Source organism: Amblyomma maculatum, chromosome 9 (genome assembly GCF_055883805.1).
Source record: "Amblyomma maculatum isolate TAMU_Amacu chromosome 9, ASM5588380v1, whole genome shotgun sequence".
Lineage (NCBI taxonomy): Eukaryota > Metazoa > Arthropoda > Arachnida > Ixodida > Ixodidae > Amblyomma > Amblyomma maculatum.
This window is the reverse complement of record NC_139352.1, coordinates 26037332-26061488: the sequence shown is the minus strand read 5'-3', so window position 1 is coordinate 26061488 and position 24157 is coordinate 26037332. Positions and strand designations below refer to the sequence as shown.

Below are 24157 nucleotides of genomic sequence, written 5' to 3'. Positions count from 1 at the left end.
AGGTATTTTGCAAGGCGTTCATGGAATGCGAAGGTCGAACAACCTAGATGCCCTGTTCCTAACCAGATGCTTCTTTGTCAACTGTCTGTAATGTAATGTAAATGTAAGAAGTTTATCACATCTTAGTTATAAATCTACAAAAGAAAACGGGCACTGACAGGACATGTAATGTGAAGGCAGGATAATAGAAGGTCGTAACAGATAACGGATTGTATACCAAATAAAGGCAAGACTACACAGAGCGGCAGAAAGTCAGGTGAGCGGGTGAGATTAGGAAGTTGGTATGGGAGAAGTGCTACGAATAGCGGATGAAGAAAAGTCCTTACGCATTAATCACCCGCCAATTCTAATCACTCTTTTGTCATTTTTTGCTGCAATAATCACATCAGTTGTATTGGGGCTTTGTTACGTCCGTTGAAAAACATTTTCTATCTACGCTTCGCACTACGCGGCTACACAGTCGAAGCATGTCTCACGAACTCGCAGCACCAGCAGGGCAGCCGTGTGGGTTCTAAGGCAGCGCCTTGCAGCGGGATTTTCCCCAAACTTGTGGCGTGCGCGGAGCCTTCTTTTGGCGTGGGAAAGGAAACGCATGCACATCGCGTGCCCCGCGGAGAGCCAACCTGCCGCACCGTGCGGGATCACGAATGCAGGTGGTCGCCACTTCGAGCATTTCACACGATGAGGCAGCAGGGAATAACTTCAGACCGAAACACCCTCTCGACACGGTAGCGGCTGCGGTCAGTGCAAACAGGACGAGCGGAGGGGGCGACGCTATGGTGGACGACCACGGCTCACGGAATATATATGGGGCCCTCCCGGTCTCCTGGAAGCGGCAAAGAAAGCAGAAAACACTCCAGTGCAAGAGAAAGACAAACAAGCGAAAACAGGCACTGAAGAGAGAACGTGAAAAAAGAAATAAAACAGGACAGCGTCCCACATCCTTGGCGCAGAGACGCAGTAGTAGTACGTGGCCGTTGTCAGCCAGCTTTCACGAAGGAGGAGGATTGTCCCCGTCGCAATGGGCCTAAGACGCCGTCACTACCGAACCGTGAAGACGGAACGTCACCGGTGGGACAGTCGCGAACGAGGTCTCCTGCGCCTCCGAAGTAAAGGGTTTACCGCTAAGGAGGAAAACGATTATGCGCGGATGGAGTGCGGTATTTATTCTTTCTTTCTTTCTTTCTTTCTTTCTTTCTTTCTTTCTTTCTTTCTTTCTTTCTTTCTTTCTTTCTTTCTTTCTTTCTTTCTTTCTTTCTTTCTTTCTTTCTTTCCACCGTGTCTGACAGTTTTGGCAACTCTACGTGCAGGTACGGCGATTTTTTTGTCATGTGATCATGCTAGAGCGAAGAGCACTCACTGTTCGATATGGGCCTAATTGTTCGGGCGTATTTTCCGCTAGATGGCAGTGTCAGAGTTTATTGAGGGGCTTTACGTGTAATTTGATTGCGTAGGCTTGTAGCAGGCAAACCAAAAGAGCTATGGCAACGCTATTAGGTCGCTAGTCCCAAACATTTGTAGTGGAACAAAGAACTTATGGTGCGACACATCGCAGAGAAACCAGGACGAGGCTAGACAATGAATAAATAGATGGTACTAAGAGAAATGCAATTCAATGTTCTCCAGAGAGCTCATGCCAGTCGGTAAAGGAGGTGTGAGTTAATAAAAATAATAAATTACATAGCCACAAAGTAAAATTTGTGACTTATAAAGAATGGGCGCACAGAAACAAATAAAATTTATCAAAGAGCACACGAAGGCGAAACTTTAATGCTTATTGTGCGTTGAATTTGATCGCATAATGAGGTCCAGGGAACGATCTCGTTTAACTGATCCAGAAAAAAATATATATAAAAACTCTGTTCTGGTTTTCCTGGGTCAGTCGTATAGTGTGGACGTGCGGCAACGACTTAAAAAGAAAGAAAAAACGGGGAGAAAAAATGCCTTCTCAACCGGCTAACGGCAGGAAAATTAACAGCGAGTAGTAAAACAACACTTCTCGAACCTCCGGTTGGAAAACCCCTGCATTTTGACGTATTTCAAAGAAGGAAGGGGGGGTTGGTCACCGAGCTTCGGCTTAACCACGCACGGCGGTGGGTTTTTTTTTTTTTTTTTTTTTTTTTTCTCCTTGCGGCGCAGGCAGCCCCATAAGTGTAAGTGCTGCTTCCTCCCCCTACTGCAGTACGTGTCCCATCTACCGAGGTAGCACGCTGCACAACTCGGATGATCATGACTAGATCATTGCACCTCTGAATGGGCAGTTGAAAGCGTTGAACTTTATCGTCCAACGTGCAGGACAGCGGTACACGGTTTGCTTCCGGTGATACCAAGGCAGATAAGGAAATATTAATGTTGTCAGTATTGCTGAGTCATTATTGGAAAACGAAACTAACTGCTTGTTACCCGATCCAGAATATTTAATTCCTGTTACGCTCGTTGCCTCTGGTCATTGACGTATATGCATGTCTTCACTCATCTCTGCTTCGTCTTGTGAGCTGAACCATAATGACAGGCCACCGACCTTTGGTCCACGAATCCTTTCTGCAAACTTTCAAAGACTCGTCTAGGGACAACCACGGTGAAAGAAAGCCGTCAACTGACGTCCCAGCAGGGGGACCTGGCGAATAACTCCGAGAACCAGAGCGCGCGGAGTCCAACTCCTGGGGAACGTCGAGGACCGAACGAGTCGTCTGTAGCACTACAAAAGAATGCACGTCGAGGGGGCAAACAGCCGTTTCTCTAGACCACAAAGGGCCCCTAGACGTCTCCACCCGCTTCACTAGGAAGGCGTGCGGCGCGCGCACTCAGTCGATTAGGCGCGCGATAAGCCCCCTTCAGTCGAGGCCGACCGCTAAGCGTCACAGCCGATGCAGAGCTGCACTACAACCCGGTGCCAGCTGTTCGCCCAAGGCGGCCGCGGCGTGGGAACGCGCGGAGGCTGCTGCATCGAGACGCTTCGCTTTTAGAGCGGTTCTACAGCCCACATAAGAGCAGTGCATATGCAGCGCATGGAGACGCATCACGAGCGCATCTCTTTGTGCGTTTCATGCAGAAGGAGAACTAAACAACTCAAGAGCGTAGTCGCTCACGTCTGGGTTAGCTCCGCTCCTCTCCCTTTTTTATATCCGGACGCCCCCGGTAACACGTACGCACAAAGGCCTCCTTCTTAATGATGACTTCGGTTACACGCATACGCGAAATTTGATGCATCGAGCAAAGCGAAGGCGCTGAGATGCTCCCGTGGGTTCTTCGGAGGAGAGCGCGCCAAGCCTCTCGAGGCCTTCATATAATGGCGAATAGTACACTCCTTGGCATTCCTATCGGCGGGCAAGGTTTAATAGCGTAGTATGAGCACTATTTAATTACTAGTGAATACAAAGCGGTTCTGCAGCCTCTTCTTCCCGATGCGCGCAGGCACCAACGAATCGTGACTGCGGAAGAAATGGTTTGTTGCCACTGTTACGCTGCTTTGTGTTCACGTCTTCGCTAGTATGCTTTTACAGTCATATCTGTACTTTGGAACTGCGTTTAAAATTTGCTAAACGAACAAAAGCTGTCTGTCTGAATAAGCTTTGAAGTATCAGATTCAGCTATCGAAATGCCCAACATAGCGGCACCACTCTATATTTTCAAGCATCCATTATCAGCGCAGTGCTCAATTCGTTTCCTGCTTCTCACACCTTGCCTCTACAAAGAAAAAAAAAAAAAAACATTTTCCTCTGATAACACAACGCGTAACTTGTACTGAAATCTCTGTACAGCGACTGTATGCTCGCCGCATATATCCGCTAGTTTTTATCCGTCCTCGCGGTACCTTCATCTCGATGTTCTCTAAGATTTTCCTCGGTGTTCTCTAAGATTTTCGTTCGGGGGCCTTCCCAGACGCATAACAAAACTGCTACCGCAAAATCTTCCTACAAAACACGCTTTCGAAAAGCCTGTTTCTGTACGCTCGCGTTCGACTCGTATGCGTGTCTGGATTCCGTACTTCACCGTCTGCGATCGTATGCGCTGAATATGTGCGTGGAATAAATACGTGCGCGGGGCCGTACACCGCCTTGATCAAGCAAGCTCTGTTCCATGCACGCACGATTGAAAACGGATAACCAGAGAGCGGTGTCGGTTTATCTCTTCTGGAAGCGCCTGATTCTTTCTCCTTCCTGCTTGATACGCGACGTCGAAGGTGAGCAGACGAACTCGATGGCAATCTCCTTCGCGGCGGTGGCGGTTGCACACCATTTGTCGCGGTGTTTTATGGGATACGTCACGTAAAAGGGACGCACGAGGAAGGAGAGTCGAAGGTGGGGAACGTTTATATAGGCGTCGCCACTGCGAGCAAGCTGAGCTGAGATCGATGCCCCTTGCAGGGTGGTGACTGTGAGTGAGCATAACTCATGGACACCGGCGATGGTGTTTGGTTAAGACTCCCAACGCGTCTGCGTAATTGCGTATTGTTGAAAGTCTATCGCGCTTGCTTTTGGTAGGTTTATGTATTATAGCGATATAACTTATGTTGTGAATGCACTAAGACTGTAGCCTTTGTTTTCGTCTTCAGAAGTTTATAACGAGGTTTCGGAGCGAGGGAAAAAGCTTTGGTGTAAAGAATAAGATAAAAAGTGGTTTCGCTATCTTTTTTTTTTTATGTCTGTTAAAGCATAGTGAAGTATGAAAGAAAGAAAGAAAAGACGCAATGGGTTGATGACTTCTTTCGTTGTCCCACTCCAGTTTCTGCTGCTGTTGATGGCGGTGATAAAGACAAAACGACGAAAGAAATGTAAACGTGCTTGAAGAAGAAAAAAATGTGGAATTAGGAAGGCTTCCAAGAGGTAATTCAAGCCGAAAGGAAAGACAGAAACACGCAGTTTTTCATCATAACAAGGCATCATATCATACGAAAAGCGCCTTTGTTCCTAGTATATACACACATTCAGAAGCCTAAGGAGGGGGAAATTTATGTGCCAAAAGGCAACGAAAGTCATTCTGGTGTATGAACGTGCGCATAACGGAGAGAGAAAACCGTCCATATCTCTTTAAGGAAATCACTTTTGTTCTCTAGTCAGCGAAACTTCCGTAAGGTACTTTGAATTTGAGTATTGTCAAGAAATTAACTACAGTGCCCAGATAAGCAAGTACTAGAGGGTTGTATAGCAACTTTTCATCTCCAGAAAGGGTTATTGTGGTGTTATTTGATTGTTATCTTGTAAAGCCGTTAGGAACTGTGCAAAACAAACAAACAAACAAACAAAAAAAAACTCGACACATTGAAAAACAAATAAATCTTCACTCGTGCAGTTTGTAGTAGGAAATTTTCCATCGAAACTGCACTCCTCAAACAGGCAGATTATGATCAATCTACTAGGACACAAAAACTCTACTACGGCGCATCAAACCAAGGACACGTACAACCCGGAGATCGGCGGCAAAGGAATGCACGAGTATGAATATAGGCTGCACAGTGGCAGCTTGGGATAGCAATCGCAGCACGATACGCCAAGGACAAGAGAATCCATTTCTCAGCAGGGGAGAGAATAAATAAGAAAAGTGCACGTGCTTTCTTTTAGAGAACAAAAGTGCAAAAAAGAGGTGCTCCCGGGTCTGGTGACATCGCCAAGTCAAACACGCGCGGCGGCAAGCAACGACGTCACGCAGCGCGGCCTTCATCTTCTGGTGTGACTCATTGGTCCCCGTGTAGATGTTTCCACCACCGGTCAACCCAGCGCAGATGAGAAAGAGAGAGAGAGGGAAAGCGCTTTGTCAGAACGCACCTTCACTTGGGAGAGTTAAAGTGTTTCACGTGAACAGCATCTGGCGGCGAGAGAGGCTCAAGAGTATACAGTTGATCGATTGACGGATCGACCGATCAATCAATAGACGCATCAGGGTGAAAATTCCCAAGCAATTTAGAGTCATTTTGTCGCCTGTCCGTTTCATGTCGTACATCGTTTGCTCTCCTCTGCGTTGTGCCTATCTTTGTGGTGAAGTTCCGCACCGACGTAGTTTTTCATTTCTTGACTCAGACTGGCGGAAAAATGCGTCGTCTAAAGTCAAGGCAAGTCAGGAGGCATATATGTGCTCGCACGCGGCTCTTCAGTCGAAGCCGATATCGAGAGAAATGCTGTAAGGACGATACGCGAGATGCACATTGAAACAAAACCTTCAAGGTTATGTGAAGCTGAGTGGTCCTCTGTTACAGAGGTCTCGTCAGCGACTCAAATTTGAACTCCTAACGTCCGGTGAGAAACGACGTTATATTCTAGTCCTTATAGCTGCGAATTGGTTCACAAATGCGAGGGTCATTTTTTATTTATTTTTTTTCGCGAAGTGAAAGGAGCCCTGATGAAGGCAGGAATGCATATAGTCGATGCTAGGCGACGCAAATATGTACTTAATACTATCTTGGCTTTGCTATAGCCCCCAAATTTCGGATTTAAGTGGATATTTATTATACATTAATTGCTTCCCAAATGTTTGTATCAACTGTGATAAGACCGCTGACGTACCATTGCCAAAGTGGGGAGCTTGAGGCCTTGTCAAGCTGCAAGGCAGCTTGACAGGCTCCCGCCATCATGTAAGCGTTGATGGTAAATAAAGTTATTATTATTATTATTATTATTATTATTATTATTATTATTATTATTATTATTGTTATTATTATTATTATTATTATTATTATTATTATTATTATTATTATTATTATTATTATTATTATTATTATTATTATTATTATTATTAAAATAAACGCTTAAACAAATAAAGACTGGTTTGGGGAGTTGGAATATTTGTCGCTGCGCGTGTTTAAAATGTGCTAAATGTCAGCATCACAATCCTGTAAAGCACGTAGGCGCTGTCCAGCACATTAAAAAGAAAAAGAAAACAGGTATGAGCCGGTGGCTTTCCAGGTCGCCTGCTGTTCCTGTTGGCGGGGCTCTGTACGCAGCGAAAATTTTCTCTCTAGACTGTACCTGCTGTGATGTGGCGCCGGTGTTTTGTATGGAAGTGTGAATCGATACGCGGCTAGTTCTTTTAAGGCGAACACCTTTAATGGCTCATATCAATAAAATGTGTCCCGCTTTTGCGGCGGCTCTGTTGGCCGAGGCGGGATGACGTCATAGAGGTCTCGGCCAATAACAGAGCACCACCACAGCATGCGCGAATGCTTGCCTTATATGGCCATATGACAATCAACGATGAATTGCTAATTAGTTCTAACAATTGACTAATTAATTAATGACTAATTAATCAATTAATTCGTTAGTTAATTATGTAGTTCGTAATTAACTACTTAATACCAAATCACCTAATTATTTCCTTAATTAATCAATCAATTCCTGATTAGTGCCAATTGCGTAGCAGAATGCGGCATTCAGGCTTTCGCCTTTTACTACTTTAGTCGCTAAAATACCTATTTTTTTAGCAGTATCGTGGAGTCGTCGAACAGTTGCGCAGTGCTGCATGCAAAATCCGAGTGATCAAACACACCGGAAACAGCAAGCCCTTAGTGGGGCCACGCCTACTCCACCCGTTTCGCCAGTTGGCTTCGTCGCATTGGTCACTATGAGGCCACGCATTCAGCGATAATGTTGTTAAACAAAATGGCTGGCGATAAATCCTAATACTGTCACAACGAACTAACGTAAGCAAGTACAGAACGCACGTATTCATGTGCTTCTGTGCAAATGTGAGTACAAATCTCAGTGCAAATCGAAGACCGTGGTTGGCACACCCGCAGCCCACACCACCTTTAGGCACTGTCTAGATGCAGCACCATCACATCCAACGCCACATATATACATAAACACCAGCCAGGTAGTGTTTCGTCCAGAAGCTAGAGCTTCCTACGTCTATAAGGCGACGTCGCCAAAGCACGATGTTTCAATTATTCCAGCCGCCTACCTTCCATGAATACGGACGAAGGTCCGTAATGTTGCGCGATGTAAGAGACTGCCGCAATGCAACATAACATGTGGCTGTGAAGCAAAATAGCCGTGTTTGATCCGAAGGAGCGTTTAGGTCGTTGGAAAGTTGATCTTTCCTCTTGTTTTACATAATCTATCCTACCCGCCCCGCGTATTTCGCTTCTCTCTTACTCTGTTTCGGTCGTGGCGTAATTCAGGTTACCGAGCCGTTCACTGAGGCAGTTACAGTGATCGCCTCCTTGTTCCTTTGTTGCAGCACCGAGGCTACAGCTAGTAACCTCTGCGCGCTCGACAGAGGGTAGGGTGCCCTGATGTCCGTCGCTGGCCATCGAAGCACCCTACAAATGGGGTTTGCCACGCCCGTAGCGAGTACGAAGATATTAAAGGCGCTCATCACAAAGTAATGGTAGGTTTCGAAACAAAAGATTACGAAATCAAAACACAGAAAAACACTTTTCAATTCGCATTCGGTGCATTTCCGGTAGCGCCGACGATAACGCGCCCGCCCTGCCCCTCAGAACGCGTCTTAACGCTTTATCCTTGAGGAGCACCAGCGAGGACGTAACAACGACGACAGCGTGACTCAGCTTTCGCGACAGGAGGAGGAGAGGAAGTTGTGGCAAGGGAGAAAAAAAAAGGAGGGATACACGGAGGGCTGAAGCACGTTTCTTCGTTGTTCTTCGGGTCTCTTGGCGCGTCGTGCCCCGTGTGCAAAGGCCGCAGGCGAAGCCAGCGGCGTGTGTCGTGGCGGTCTCCTTCGCCTCTCCGCGCTGTCGAGCAGCAACAGCAGCAGTGTTTGCCTGTCGTCTTTGCGTCCGCGTCAGAGGATCGAGAGACGGCAGTGTGTCAACAGTTGGGAACCTGTTCTTTTCTCGCGACCACCCCCTGTTGTTACAACAGCACTTTCCTCTATAGATCTGTCCGTCTTTTGTCGGAAGCGCTGGAATGTAGCCACGCAACAACTCAGATCATCTGATTTGTTGGTCGGGGTCGAGTATCAAGGCCTACCATTTCACCAGTCTAGAATTCCGAACATGAAGTCTGAATAATAAACGCAATATAGCATCGATAGGCACCGATCGTATCGGCCAGTATTTGGTTTTCGGTACATTGTTAAACTTTTTTCTTCCTTGAATTTGAGAAGGCACAAGAGTACGGTTATCCCAACGAATCGAAATTTAAAAAAAAAAATAAAGGGGGGGGGGATAGGGGGACTGTATCAAAGAGTAGTAATTTTGGTTGTAATCACCGAAAAAACCTAGTCATGAATCAACGACCTGCTTTCAGGAAAACGTGTGTGTGCGTGCGTGCGTGCGTGCGAGCGTGCGTGTGTGTGTGTGTGTGTGTGTGCGTGCGTGCGTGCGCCGGGTGGTTTGGGGGGGGGGGGAGTTGCATCTCTCAAGGAGCGGGAGGGGAAATACTGAACCGGAGGAAGGAGAAAATTAACTGTCACTGGCAAATTCATTCGCTGGATTATTTAATCAATTATCGTTCAAGCATTAATTATTTACACTTTTAATTTCGCGTTTATAAACGACACAAATTTAAAAAAAAATGCACACCTATATGCTTTTCTTATTTGCGGTGACTGATCAGTTCCTTCATATATTTCTGTGGGGAAAATAAGGTGTGACTGCCAGGAACGCCCTTTATGCGGCCACAAGGCTTCGCAGCAAGCGTGCTCAAGCCAGTAGTGTTGAATCAAACTCCAATCTTCCGCCGGGGTGGCGCAGGGCATACATGGCAAAATTACTTTTCAAAAGGAATTAAATTACATTACTAATTACTTTGCTGAAAATTGCAGAAAAGTAGTTAAATTACATTACTCATTACTGCTCCCAAGAAGTAATGAAATTACATTACAATTACTTATACTGAGTAATTCAATTACTTTTAAATTACTTTCTAGTTTCCATCCATGCAAAAACTAAGTAAAGCAAGTGGACAAAACAACTTGTTCTCCAGACGCGAAGCACACACATTCTTTCGTCTTCCCGCCAAATTCCGTGCCAGAGACCTATTCCTTCCCTCTTTCCTACAGCACTTGCCATTACCAGAACAAGACAACTGTAAAAACAAAAAAAAAAACAAAACAAAAAAAGCAGAAGCAGGGTCGAACGGTCGTTATATGACCGGCAAACGCAGCGTCTTGCTGGCCTGTCTCCGCCATTTCGAGGGCCCGAAGAAGCTAGCTTATTTATTGCTTCCGCAGTCCCAAGAATCGACGTCGGCACCTTGTACTCACTGCTCAGTAATGCTCAAGCCACGGCGGCTCACGCCATGGAGCCTTCCACCTATCTCCCCCCACCCCAATCCTCCCTCGCCCCGTGGTGACGAGTGTAACCAGGCACCGCTGTGCCCTAGTCGACTCAACAGGGAGTGCCACTGCGCCGCGCTCCCAGCTAGTTTTCAACTCCAGCCTTCTTGCACCATCTGTCCATTCGGAATTCCCTTGACGCCTTGTATCCTGCTGCTTGGAGAATGGTTGTCTTGGGATAGCCGCACTAAGTGACCCTGCTACACACGAGGTCTCAGACGCACAGTTCTGCACAATTCTGTCTCCTTTTGCCGATCCGTTACGCTGGCTTCGGCTTGCCGTACGTCGTTCCTGCTTTCACGGCACTACTTTGTTGTCTATTGAAGGAGTAGCGGCGAACTTTAGTAAAAGTAATTTCGAAAGGAATTAATTACTTTTGCTGCGAAATTACTACCAAAAAGTAATTCATTACATTACTACATTACCGAACCGAAAAAGTAATTCATTACATTACAAATTACCGCAAAAAAGTAATTAAATTACAGTAATTTCATTACTGTAATTCAATTACTGCCATGTCTGGCGCAGGGGTTACAGCGCTCGACTACTGTTCCCAAGGGCGGGGGATCGAATCCCGGCCTCGGCGGCAGCCTTTCGATGGAGGCGAAAAGCAAGGCGCCCATGTGCTGTGCGATGTCAGTGCACGTTAAAGAACCCCAGGTGGTCGAAATTTCCGGAGTCCTGCACTACGGCGTCTCTCATAGCCTGAGTTGCTTTGGGACGTTAAACCCCACAAACCAAACCAAACTTCACTCGTGTTCAGAAAAAACTACCGGAGTCGGAGTCCGCCTATGAGGACGAAGACCTCGTGGTTTACTAAGACGCGCTAACTGACATAGAAAATGGAGCGGTACTATGTTTAAGAACAATCCTTGAGAAATTCTTCAAGCTTAAACTCTGTCTAGGAGGCGAAAGGGTGCCTCAATCCTTATTTTTTCTTTTTTCTCTCTCATTTTCTGGCAGTTGACGTCTCCCTGTCGGTCGCTGTCTGTTCCACTTGGACAATTTTTCTCCATATGCACTGTGCACTTCGTCCCTTGCCCTCTACGCTACCCATATTTCTCTCCATTTCCTGGCCACTTCTCTTCAGAATAAATTCTCCCCATGTAGACACTTCAGTCCCGGGGTGCAAGACACCGAACCGTGGAATGGAAAAACACTCTTTTATTTCCGTCTTTTTTTTTTTTTTTTTTCTGTTTTCTTCGAGCTATCCTAAAACCCGGAGGGTGTGTCCCAGATTCGAAAGGCACGAGGAACGAAATAGAAACTCGTATTCGGATATCTTTCTTCCTTTCTTTTTCTTTTTTTCTTCTTTCTTTCTTTCTTTCTTTCTTTCTTTCTTTCTTTCTTTCTTTCTTTCTTTCTTTCTTTCTTTCTTTCTTTCTTTCTTTCTTAGCTTGATTATTCCTGTCTTGCTTTGTTTTCGGTATAAGCATCTGCCGCAAGCAGCGAGAATTTCATATTACGGTAAAAAGTGACGCAGCTTTTTCCGAAAACGGAAACTGATATAATCATTCAAAACTATAGGGACAAGACGAATAGCGTTCCAAACGCTAGACTTTTCTCTGTTAAAATTTGAAGCGTTCTTTGAATGCACGTGTCATCACGCGAATGCTAACAGCGAAACTTAAAGCGACGCAGAAAACGAAGTACTGGCGTATAGGCGAAAAAAAAAAAAGTGCGTTGAGCTCTCGACCTCGGCAGTTTTTCACGAGGACGTTATTTCGCGCCCGCCGAAAGGCTCCACTTGTCGGAAGTACGAACAGGAACGTCGAGCAAGAGCGGAAAGTGGGAAAAAAAGAGACCTCGCGCACTCGAACAGAGCACAAGGCACTCTGCAATGCGATGCTCAAATCCTCGCAGTTTATCAAAACACAATTTCTCCGTTTGGCAGGCAACGAAAGTAAGTAGACACTTCGCTTCCATTACCGGCGCCGGCAGTGTTGGAGAGTTTTCTATGGGTCGGCCTCCTCTTAAGAGCAGAAGCTTTCTAAATGGTTCTGTCATTTTTATTTTTATTTTTTTCATTGCTGTCGTCTGTGGTCTCCGAAGCGTGAAGTTGCGCTTGAGTAAGTAGTCGATAAAGGGTCGATAACGATAACTGATATGGCGGGTCCTGTCTACATGCATTTCGGGACAAGCGACATCGATTTGGACAGCGTTCGCGCCTACACAGTATTTTATTTTCTCTTTTTTTTTTCTCCCTCTCTTTATTTTAAAGAAAATGGTCACGATTCATTTTTCTTCTATGCCTGTGAACTTAGATGAATAAAAGTAGAAGGTTTGGAAAGAATTTCAGGCCTTGGTTTTGTTTCAATTGTGGTAATTAGTAGTCGTGTTATTTCAGCTTCACCTATGATACCCTCAACACGGTACGTTTTAAAATCGATATGCTTTTCTTTTCTGTACTGCACTTGCTGGTCCATAAAGGAAAAGACAAGAAGCAAGAGTTACACCGAGTTTTTTCAATATAACTGCATTTTGCTACAGTTTCTGTAAAGAATTGTACAGTTAAGGGTGTAGTATAGTCACCACCAATTGCAGTGCCCTGTAAAGTATACGGTAGCTGACACTGAATGTCTGCGGGGTTTGTTAGTGACAACTATGATTGGGCTGTGATCTATCACTACTGTAGTGACCACGGTACATGCTGTATTTAGAACCATGTGCTATGTGTACATTCAAAGCATTGTACCGCTACAGATGACGAAGACACAAGAACATTTAGTTTAGTTTAGTTTAGTTTATGGGGTTTAACATCCCAAAGTGACTTAGGCTATGAGAGACGCCTTAGTGATGGGCTCTTGAAATTTCAACCAACTAGGGTTCTTTAACGTGCGCTGACATCGCACAGCACACGGACGTCTCTCCGTTTCGCCAGAGGCGAAACGCAGCCGCCGGCGGTCGGGATCAAACCCAAGAACTCCGGCACAGTAGTCGGACATGTTAACCACTCAGTCACCACGGTGGGGCGAAGATACCAGAACAGAAAGGAACTGTGCTATCTATGTAGGTGGTGCATTGATCACGCATTGTGTGTATACAGTAGCAAAAAAGTCAGGTGCTTGGCTAGGTTGGCAGTCCGATACCATATCCATACCATATATTCTTATCCATCATATTGTTACGGGGATGTATTTGTTAAGACTTGAGCTGCGCGGGGCAGAACTAGTTGCTTATATTTCAAAGGCCGTCGAGCATCCACACTGACTGCTTCGCGTCTTCTGGAACAGCCTTTCATCTTTCACGCGCTCCTCGGTCATCGTCGTCGTCTGCGACCACACAACTTCGTCGACCATGCGTTTCCCGGTAACAATATTCATCATCATCATCATAATCATCATCGTCAGCAGCCTGACTATACCCACTGCAGGGCGAAGGCCTCTCCCATATTCCTCCTCTTAACCCGGTTCTGTGCTAGCTGCATCCACTTGACCCCTGCGAACTTCTTAATCTTATCTGCCCACCTAACTTTCTGCCGCCCCCTGCTACGCTTTCCTTCCCTTGGAATCCAGTTTGTTACCCTCAGTGACCATCGGTTATCCTCTCTTCGCGCTACATGTCCTGCCCATGTCCATTTCTTCTTCCTAATTTCCACTAGAATGTCGGTAACGAGTTATTTCTCTGACCCACTGTACACGCTTCCTATCTCTTAATGTAACAATATTATCGAGCAACATAATCCTCCTCAGAGAGACCTTTTCACGGGAGATGTTTCCGCAAAAACTGAACCGCGAGCCGACAAAGTGAAAAAGAAAGTTGAATCGGAGCTTAACCTTTGGGCTTCAGTGCGTAGGTCAGTGGACTGTGACCGCTAAGAAGGTGGCAGAGCAGTATCACCTTTTTCTTCTCAGGTCGCTGTCGAGTAATCTCTGCGTCAAATTAAATTATGTGTCTGACTGTTATCTTGTAAACCCCTCGGTCTTCTTTTTTTTTTTTTTTAATTTGAAGCAACCTAATTCCTATACTCTGCTGAAGAGAGATAAAAGGGGGAGGGGGAGCACAATCGAAATGCAGGTCAACTGACATACAGAGGGCAATGATATGCTTTCTTTCTTCGATCTCTCTCCTTCTTCCTCCGGTGTCGCAAAAAGTGAAATGAGCGATAGCCCTCCTGTTTGACTTACGCTAGTTTATGTGGTAAACCAGCAGCCACTATACCAATATATGCCACTGTAAGTCTCGGACGCTATAAATATCGCCGTACGTCGTCACTGCTAACCCGAGTCATCAGGCACCGCCCCCTCGGTGCCTTACTCTTTTCCCAATAATTACCCCGCACCGCCTTATCGCGGTCCCCTCTTCCACGCGAGCAGCGGCAAAGCGATTGGGCGTCAACTATATATAACCGATGGAGTGAGCGAGCGGGAAAGAGGGCACACAGTTGTTACGAAGGGTGAGCCTTTTTTTCTTTTCTCCGTATAGACAGATGATGTCCACAAGCAAAACCAGAGAGCTTCAAGCAAAGAACGAGTAAGAAAGCAGGTGGAAAAAGAGAGGAGTGCTCTAAATTTTGAGCCACTTCCTGTGCGAAGTTCGACGAGATTAGGAGAGCGCCCGACGCTACGGGGAACATCTGCGTAGAGCGAGCCGGGTGTGACTGCGACGACTCTTTATGCAAACGCATAAATTTTCAAAAGCAAACCTCTCTCCGCGCGTGGCAGCTACGGCAAGGACATCGATCTGCTCTCGTCACGCCGTGTGCAAGGCCTGCTTTCCGTCCGATAAGCGCCTCATTATAGCCAGTCTGAATTAAAAACAGAAAAAGAAGAGCTGGAGCTGGCTTCGTGCTTTATAACCGTTCCGAGTGTCGGTCAACCTGCTATGGTATAAGTTGATTCCTATTTTAGAAAATATAATAATTGGTTCATAGGAAAGAAAAGGCGCAGTATTTGTCACTCTTGGGATGTGGACACCTGACCCGCGCCGTAAGGGAAGGGATGAAGGTGGGAGTTTAAAGAGAGAAAGGGGAGCCGTAGTGGAGGGCTACAGAGTAATTTCGACCATCTGGGGATCTTTAACGTGCGCTGACATCTCACAGCACACGGACGCCTCTTCGTTTCGCCTCCTTCGAAACGCTGCCGCCGAGGTCGGGTTCGAACCCGGGAACTCCGGCACAGTAGTCGGGCGTCTTACCACTGCACCACCCCGGCGGGGTTACTGTTTCTTAAGCCGTTTGAATGTGCTCAGAATGCCCAATCCAAACCAAACCATTTAATAGCCCAACTTCCAAGACTTCGCCTTAGCGACACAGAGACCGAACGACAAAGCACTATGGGTGAATGAGGCAACAAAGACACTGCGTCGTCGGGCGGGCACGGGTGCATCCCAGCTGGAGTGATTGCTGGCACAAGTGACGATGTCCAGGCGAGCCTCGCTTTGATACGAATATAGCACCTTCGTCGCCCCACTGCCGTCTTTATAACCACCGGTCTGAACTTGACCACTCACAATGGGTGGAGGGGAACGAGGTCAGAGCCGTTCCGCGTTCGCAGAGAGCCCTTCTATCCGAGCGCAGCCAGACGGATCCATTTAACCATACACAGGAGGCCGGGATGCAGATGTCCAGAGACCTCTGTTCTTGACCACTGACCCACGAGAAAGTCCCCACGCTGCTCGCCCAGTTGCCTTTGAGGCTCCAGACATCCTATAAGAATATATTGCATCTATAACGGTCCGCTGCTGCAGATAGGCGAAGAAACTATATAGGCGCATGCCTTTGGTCCAGTGCCGTATAGGTAACCGGCCACAGCCAGTTCACATGGTACATCCTTCTCTCCCTTCTTTCTTTATTCACTTGTTTTTATATTTCTCTTCCCTTCTTTCTTCTATCGCTTCTCTAGGGGGTCTTTTGAACAGCCTGGAGTAACGTTACAGGTCACTGGTAAAGCAGTTCTTTATGGGCGCCCGAGGGCCCAGACTGGCGCTGCAGCCTCTACCGACCGTTAGATGGGAGTACGGCCGACGGTCGCTTGATTAAGCCAACGGACTCGCTTCAAATTGCGGGGCCTGCGTCCTATCTATACGACGCTACACGCGAGTTGCAGAATGGTTGCTCGGGGGTGCAGTTATTTGGAGTCCGCGGCTGCTCTCATTGTCTGCCGCTTCGGTGCTCGATGCGATTGGGCTGCCTGTTGTTTCGCCGAGGTGCTTCGAAGCGGCCATTTGTCCTTGTGCACCGCTGTGGGATGATACGAAGGGCCTTTTTGTTCACTGCCTGATCTCTTTCTGTTGCTCCCCGCTCCGTTGTTCCGTGTTTGCTCTTCTGATCCATTTATAGAGCTGATCGGCGCTCTTTTATTCTACAATCCATTGTCGGGCCACCGGTGAAAGGAACATGGAACCTATGCAGTTCGACGATTGATGACCTAGATGCAACTAGAGCGCTATCCTGGCAAATTGTCATGGTTCGTACACGTACAAAGCGAAATTGAAGTTAACGCTTATTTTACAGTGCGCATTTATGCAGTTGGGCAGTATAGTTGTTCCTGACCAGGTGGGCTTGTTTCCAGCAGCTTTTGAGCCCCAAACTCCAAAACTTCCGAGAGCGCTGTGGAATCTACACTGCAGAAATGCGAAAGGCTGAGCGTTGCTGGTACACACGGTGCATCACATTAGCTCTCATTATCATTATCAACTAAATGCGCCGTCATTATCATTGCTAATGTCATCATTGTCTAAGAACGTGGGCTGCACATGCCCTACATTTGTGCTGCTTTACGGACGCCATATGCAGTAAAACGGGGTATATCGTTCCTTGTGCATATCTGCCTGGGAGCCCATCTCGCCAGTGCAAGTCTGAGCCCACCCAGATAACGGAGGAGCACCCGCATATTTACAATCGCGGATAACAGCTTCGGAAAAAATAAATAATTAAACAGAGGCGTCCGTTCGACTTATTTGAAGAAAGCGCGACGAAAGGGCGTCTACTGCATAAAGGAATATACACTGACATCGCACAGCACACGGACGCCGCTTCCTCCATCGCAACGCGGCGTCCGTGTGCTGTGAAATGTTAATGCACGTTGTTGTTGTTGTGGCTGTAGGAAGAAGGAAAAGAAAATGCACGGGCCTGCTACTGGCTGTGTAGCTATCAGCAACGTTACTAGATAAAGGATCTAGTAACGTTGCCTATCAGTGCACGTTAAATATGATTTCCAGGTGATCGAAATTACTCTCAAGCCCTCCAATACGGCACCTTTCCATTCTTTCCGCTTTCATTCCCACCTTTCTCACTTTCCTTACGGAGCGGTTCAGGTGGCCACGGTGTGTGTGTGTGTGTGTGTGTGTGTGTGTGTGTGTGTGTGTGTGTGTGTGTGTGTGTGTGTGTGTGTGTGTGTGTGTGTGTGTGTGTGTGTGTGTGTGTGTGTGTGTGTGTGTGTGTGTGTGTGTGTGTGTGTGTGTGTGTGTGTGTGTGTGTGTGTGTGTGTGACAGATACAGCGCCTTTCCTTTCTTGTAAACCACTTATTATTACTAATATACCCTACATCACGTTACATGTTGTAGACTAATCCAGTGCATAGCACGTGTTGATTGCCCTGGGAGCTTCCTACACTTAGTTGGAGCCAATCCTGCTTAGCGTAGTGAAGTTTGTTATTTCTCCTGTAAGAATGTAACATGCTGCGTAAAAAGCTAAAATTACTTGGAGAGAACCCTCAACCTCAAAACACGCAACACGTATATACGCAAAGGGACGGTCATCACCGCCTATGAAGTCCCTTTGCTCTCCACACTTGTCGACAGTAATGACTGCGACAGAAGAGGCAGGGTCAGTGGCCTCTTCTCACCAGAAAGGGAGTGGGGAAGAAGCAGGGGGAGGGTGGAGAAAATGAGGGGAGGGGTAGGTGTTGAGATTGGCCGCTTGTGCACCACCCGTGCCAGCAGAGAGACGCTGCCAATCGAGAGAAGAGACAACACGGGTCGCTGGCGACGCGCGACCTTCATTGTTTTCCGGGGTCAGCCGGTGGCGGCGCAACGCCGCGGAGCTCCCCTCCCCTTTACAACGAAGCTCTCTTTATTGCGCTTCCAGCCGCGCTTGCGCGCGTTCGTTTGCGGTGACGTTGCCCCATTCACCGGCTGCTTTCATTTCTCCTCGGCCTGTAACCCCGACAATGCCGGGCACGACAGAGTAGTAGCCCCTGTAACACGCAAGGAGAGAAAAATAAAAAGGAAGAGGTTACCGTGGATGGCGCTGGACCTTCGCGATGCTGCGGCGTGCAGCTTCGAATCGCTGGAGCACCGGCGCTGCTTGCGCGGCCTAATTGCGTCTTCCGGTCCTTGGCGTCGTTCGTGCCTTTTGTCTTGGCCTCGAAGTGTGGTTACACAGAGCGCGACCGACGATGCGGGGTTCAGGCTCCTTCTCTATTCCTCAGTCTCACCTCTACCTCCCTCCTTTTTTTTTTTCTCCTTTCTATTCTCTCTCTCTCTCTGTCGGTCGCGATTGTTCGTGCTTTTCCTTTGTGGTTAGGGCGGTGGTTCAATTTTTGTCTCCGCGTATGTGTGTGTGCGTATTTTCACGCCTACGTTGTTGGGTTCCGATAGCTGTTCAACCCGCCTTGCTTCAGCTGCATACAATGCTGACTGTTTACGCCTGTGTGGTTTTACCAGTACGTTGGCATGTGCGCACATTTAGATTTTGCCTTAGCACTCTCTGTGGCGCTCTAGCTTTCCGAAATAAGCGCTTCTGTACCGTGCCCCTGTATCGTTTTCTTCTGTCTCGGCAACTGCTTAATCCGGAGTACTAGCGTTTAAAACAGCTCGCATTGAAGAAGGGGCAGAGGCGAGGCTGCTATGTCGGGATAGTTGATTTTGTATTGTGAAGCGTAACCCAGATGAGAACAGCGGCGTTTCAGTATCAGGTAAAAGTCCCCGATTTCCACCTAACATACCGCAGTAGAAGTGAGCCTTCTCTTGTGTGCATTTCGATCCAAAATTGCACAGCGCGCATCCTCCCAACTAAAGGGAGCATTTCCTCCCAAAGACTAAACATTTTCCCCAAACTGCTGAGGATGTCGTGCCTCATAACGACCGGAGACATGGTGCGGCAAGCCCAAGAACTTCCTGGCGGCAAACCTCGGGGCAAACAAGACCGGTGAGACAATCCTGCGGTACAGCAGCTCCTGAGCACAGAAAAACCTCCGCAACAGGGAAGGCCGCAGGCATTGTTCTCTCGAAAGCATTGCCCGCTCCGCACTTTCTCCAGTGCGGACGTGCGCGGAATGTAGGCCGACCGGGCCCTTGACATCATCGGCTTCGCTGCTGTTGTTGTGACGTCACGTGCGTAGGCCTCCGATGAAACGCCCAGCTTGCCGGCATTGACGATAACAGACCACCGCTCAGTTGCAACGGCTGTCGATGTAGGAGGCTATATTGTGCAGTGTGTCGCATTGCCTCACGCCACGTACAGGAGACAATGCTTAATGGAGCGTCACAGTACAGCTCCAGCCGTAACCAGTACGTGTTCGCAGGTTGAACGGAAACCGTCAGCCGAAGCTCCGGCTGATTATCATCAGCAAAGCCCCTGGTATTCTGGAGGCCAATCGAGAGACACTGCTATGCCAGTCCTTAATTTAAATGTATAAGATCAGGCAACTTTATGTGGGCCAGGTAGTTCTTGAGCGAACTCTTCATTAGTATATTTGTTCGTCCGTTGGCGGGAACAACTCAGTCGCAAAAGACAAAGGAACGAGCATTGATTCTCGCTGCACCTTTACGATCGTCGTCTTTTCATGTTTCTTTATATATGCACAGTACAGCTTTAAGCGGAATCAAGCATTGCCAAAGCGCTCGCACAGTATCGGGCGATGTCGATACCATCATCATGCTTCCCATTACGAGGCAGCCTCCGGGTAATAATCGTGCAGGAACACCCAGAATGCACGAGACCACTCGCAGTGAGGACGAGACAGGTTAGCGTTGCAAGCGGAAGATAGGCAGGGCTTCTCCGGGGCACATCGCACACCTCGACGCTGCGCCGAGAGCTACGCCGGCGTCCTTGGCTTGTTCACGTGCACGCGCGCGTTCCAGCCTGTCCGCGCAGCGCCCGCATTGATCTGCACCAACAATGCGTGTGCCTACGAACGGCACGCAGTGAGGGGGCAATCTGTCCGGCAATCGAAAGCAATTTGAAGCCAACAATGGATGACAGCATAACGCGAACACGGGGCCGGTATGATTGAAAAGTCTCTCAGCTGCTTACACTATATACACACCCGCGTTCTATTGATTTCATCGGCGATTGAGCGAACACGCCGGCATGGGGCATCTGTTGACTTGCCACTCATTGATGCGGGCGTCTTGTCGCGAAGCCGCCAGTGAAGCGTAGCAACGCAGGACTGGCAAAGAGGCAACAATGACGAGCACACTTTGTGTGCAGGAAATTCGGGGTCCGCGAGATGACTTCGTAACTCGAGTACGCTTCTGAATGAACCTTGACGACCCGGAACTCATTGAAGTCGCCTTGAAGTCTCGTAGCACTGTCGACGTGGCGGCATCGCCAAGGCCTCAATCTTCACTGAGTACGCGAGCACTGTGCCAACGCGGATGACATCGGAAACACGTCAGCAGTGGCTATTTAGTTGCGCTAGTTGATGCATATTCGTGAACATGATCGGACCAACGCGTCCGTGTGCTTGTGTTTATGGAAAAGAAAGCTGAATGTGCGTTGTTGTTCACGGCGAAAAAAAAAAAAAAGGAAACAGTACAGGAACTGAACTTTGCTTAGCAGTATGCACGGTGCCAACGTGAAATTACCCCTCCGTTGCGTTGTGTTTGTTCGTTCCAAATAATGATGCAAAGAAAAAAAGGGGGGGGGGGGGGGGGGGGGGACAGAAAACGTCAGCGGAAGCTACGACAGGGGACATTTTCGTATTCAAAAAGCCACAGTAACAGTCCTTGTATGTACTGTATACGTGCTCAGTATACGTACCACCAGAGAATCGTTTCCTTGGGGTTAGTTTAGGTTAGATTAGTGGTGTTTCATTAACCTAACCTAACCTTGTTTTTTGAGATACATATATGTTGAAATCTTAGGTACCACTGCTCGGAGCGTAGATGCGTTTCTTCAATGGACGTGTTCGGAGAGGGAGAGACTTAATTGGGGAACCAAAATAGGCTGGGAGGGCGAGAGCACTGCAGTGTGGTTGCGTTTTGACGATGCGATCAGCGCATCTGTTTAATTTCTGATCCGCCCAGGTGCTTTACCCTAATCAAAAACGGCGAACAACACTGTTCCATGTCCAGTGCCTGTCCGAGGAAGCATTTTCCGTTATGAGCTTCGAATCGCCCAGGGCATGCTATCGTCCTAATCAGCAATGCATATTTTGGATTTTGTACTGGTCGCCCCAATTTCGGTCTGTTGGTTGCAGTTGGTTTTCTGTGAGATTGCAGACATGATCGACAAGATCTGACGGATGCCTGTATTGGCAACGCTTGTTTGGTCCACGTTAGCACAGTGCACTGGACTGGCGAGCAACCTTACGGAGATCACAGAGGGCGTGGTGTTGGCCCCGCCCAACGGGTGTCAGTGTCGTGGTATGGAACGGACATATATACCACGCCTCTCACGCAATTCACGCAAGGTCGCCCATTTCCAAAACGCCTGGATAGCAGTGTCCTGGTAGTGGTTTGGTTTAACAGGTAATCGACTCCCTAGGGCACTCCTATAACGAAGCTTGTTGCGTGCGCGTATACTATTGTTCCGAAAATACAACCGTACATTAATAGCTCTCAGGAGCACTTTCACGGGCTATATTTGTATCAGTTTTCGTACAGCTCACTGACTTCAATGCGAACGCTTGGTTTCTGGCACCACGCACTCTGAAATTCTCCTAATCTTGCCGGAGGCGTGTAGATCTAACCTAGGCCTGCCTCTTATATTAGTGCGCTAATAAGAGACAATGCGCTCTTACCTGATCATGTATATACATATAGTCTATTTATACCATCAAACTTTCATCTGTCATGCAGCAATCCGATTATGCAGCAAATGCAATTATGCACGTGCACCCAAGAATACTGTGCAATAAACTAAACCACTAAGCAGAAAATAAATGAAATCAGTCTAGTCTAGTGTCATCTCACCGACAATTCTCCAAGCCTTAAGTGATTACATCGATAGCTCAGCGTTATAAAGAGAGACCAAGGACGACGAACGAAGAAAGCGATCGACATCTCGCCTGTCCTTCGCCAGCGCGTTTCAGCAACTGTCCCCCGACCTTGCGCTTGGCCGTTATGGTAACGAGCGTCGACTAACGACTTTGGACGTGCATGGCGACGTTCGGAGTTACGCGCGCAGTTCATTGTCTCAGAGACGGTGAAAAAAGGAACGGGACCCGGAAATATTTGACTGCACAGCACCTATTCTGGCTATTTGCTTGCGTCCCGTTGAAGCCCATGATTTCCTGGTCATTATAGACCAACACAGTGTTTACAAACAAAGGGGACGCTCACGGCGCCGCAGCCGACTGGGGGTGAAATGTAGGGTTAGCGCACATAGGAATACATGGAACCGAAAGATTTCTAAGCAGTTTTCTCATCTCACAGGGCACATATGATGTCGTTATTTAGCACAGAGCAACCATGAACATCCTAGAATAGATTGTGAAAGAAATCTCATTACCGAGGCGAAGTATCTTTAAAACACCGCGAAACGTATGGGTATGCGAGTTGGGAGGGCGACCCATAAAAACACACATAACACAACTTACCGCAAGATTTTTCTCGGTTCAGCAGCGTTGAACCCTTCTCATTTTTTGGTGAACGTACCACGCCCCGACATCATGTTGCATGGTACACCAAATTGCCTTGCAGGTACTGAAAGTCTGACGACTTGCGGGACCATTCACAGCACAATAAACTGTCCGCGCACAGTTGCAGACGACCATGCACCACCGGCGCTGTCGCCAGCAGACGCTCAGGAGCTGGAGGCGGCCGCGGTGGGTATCGTCAGCTGCGCTGTCGTCTGTTGCAATGCGCGACTCTCGTTCGGTCCGTATTGTCGTACGCCGTTTGACAACTAGTTTACGGCACCGCCGAAAACCAGTCTAAGAAAGAGCTGCAGTGCGCGGAATAGTTTGAATCCTCCTTTGCGAGTGTTTCGTCAATGCGCTCTGACGTTGTTGACATAGTATTTATGTGTGCTGCAAGCAAGCACTTTCGTACGCCCTCCCAGGAGTGTCGTGACGAAAAGAAAGCTCTGCAGCACTGATAATGCATTTTTGCATGCCACCGAGATAGAAAGGCATGGAGGTATCATTTCATTGCTTCCCAGCAATGAATGCCAGCAGCCCATAGAGAAGAAAGCTTCGGGTGCAGAAACTGAGCATTGGCAAGATAGGGCAAGTCGATGGTCGTGCGTTCACGGCATTTACGAGGAGATATCTTTCTTCGAGACGAGGACTCGTTGCCAAACTGTTTTCATTATTATTATTATTAACGCAACGAATGATATTTGTGGCAGCCATCACGTGTCATGCGCCGCGTGGTGGCAGCCTCGTCAACTAAAAGAACTTGTCCTCATTTTTTCCTCAGAAAATCAAGGAACACACAAACTTGAAACTCGCCCAATTTTCAGCGGTGATCTCCGCAGCGTTTCTGTCCATCTGCACAGTTTGTGTAAATTCTGGCTGGTTTTCAGCGAGATCCTCATCTATTCTTTCTTTTCACTGCAGGTGCCCAGCATTGCGGGTTTCCGGGCCGGCCTGCGTACGGTCGCATCAGCCTAATCCGGGACTCGTACGAGCGGGGTCAGACCGTTTCCTACTCGTGCGACTCAGGCTTCAACCTGCTGGGTCAGAGCGCGAGGCAGTGTCTGGACAATGGCACCTGGTCCGGGGCGCTGCCCGTGTGCGGTACGCGTGCTTGATCGATTCCACCATGGATGGCTGAGTACTTAACGTATTTTAGCAATGTTATTGTTTCTGG

The 24157-nt window shown here is 47.8% G+C and overlaps 1 protein-coding gene across 2 annotated transcripts in view; it reads left to right on the top strand.

Moving 5' to 3' along the window:
- Positions 1-24157, top strand: part of LOC146178613 (sushi, von Willebrand factor type A, EGF and pentraxin domain-containing protein 1-like) — a 112607-nt gene that overhangs the window by 63898 nt on the left and 24552 nt on the right. For both annotated transcript variants that reach the window (XM_084578416.1, XM_084578417.1), the window contains exon 2: positions 23905-24084. In XM_084578416.1, coding sequence (XP_084434542.1) covers positions 23905-24084 — 180 coding nt within the window. The remainder of the gene's footprint in view (positions 1-23904; positions 24085-24157) is intronic.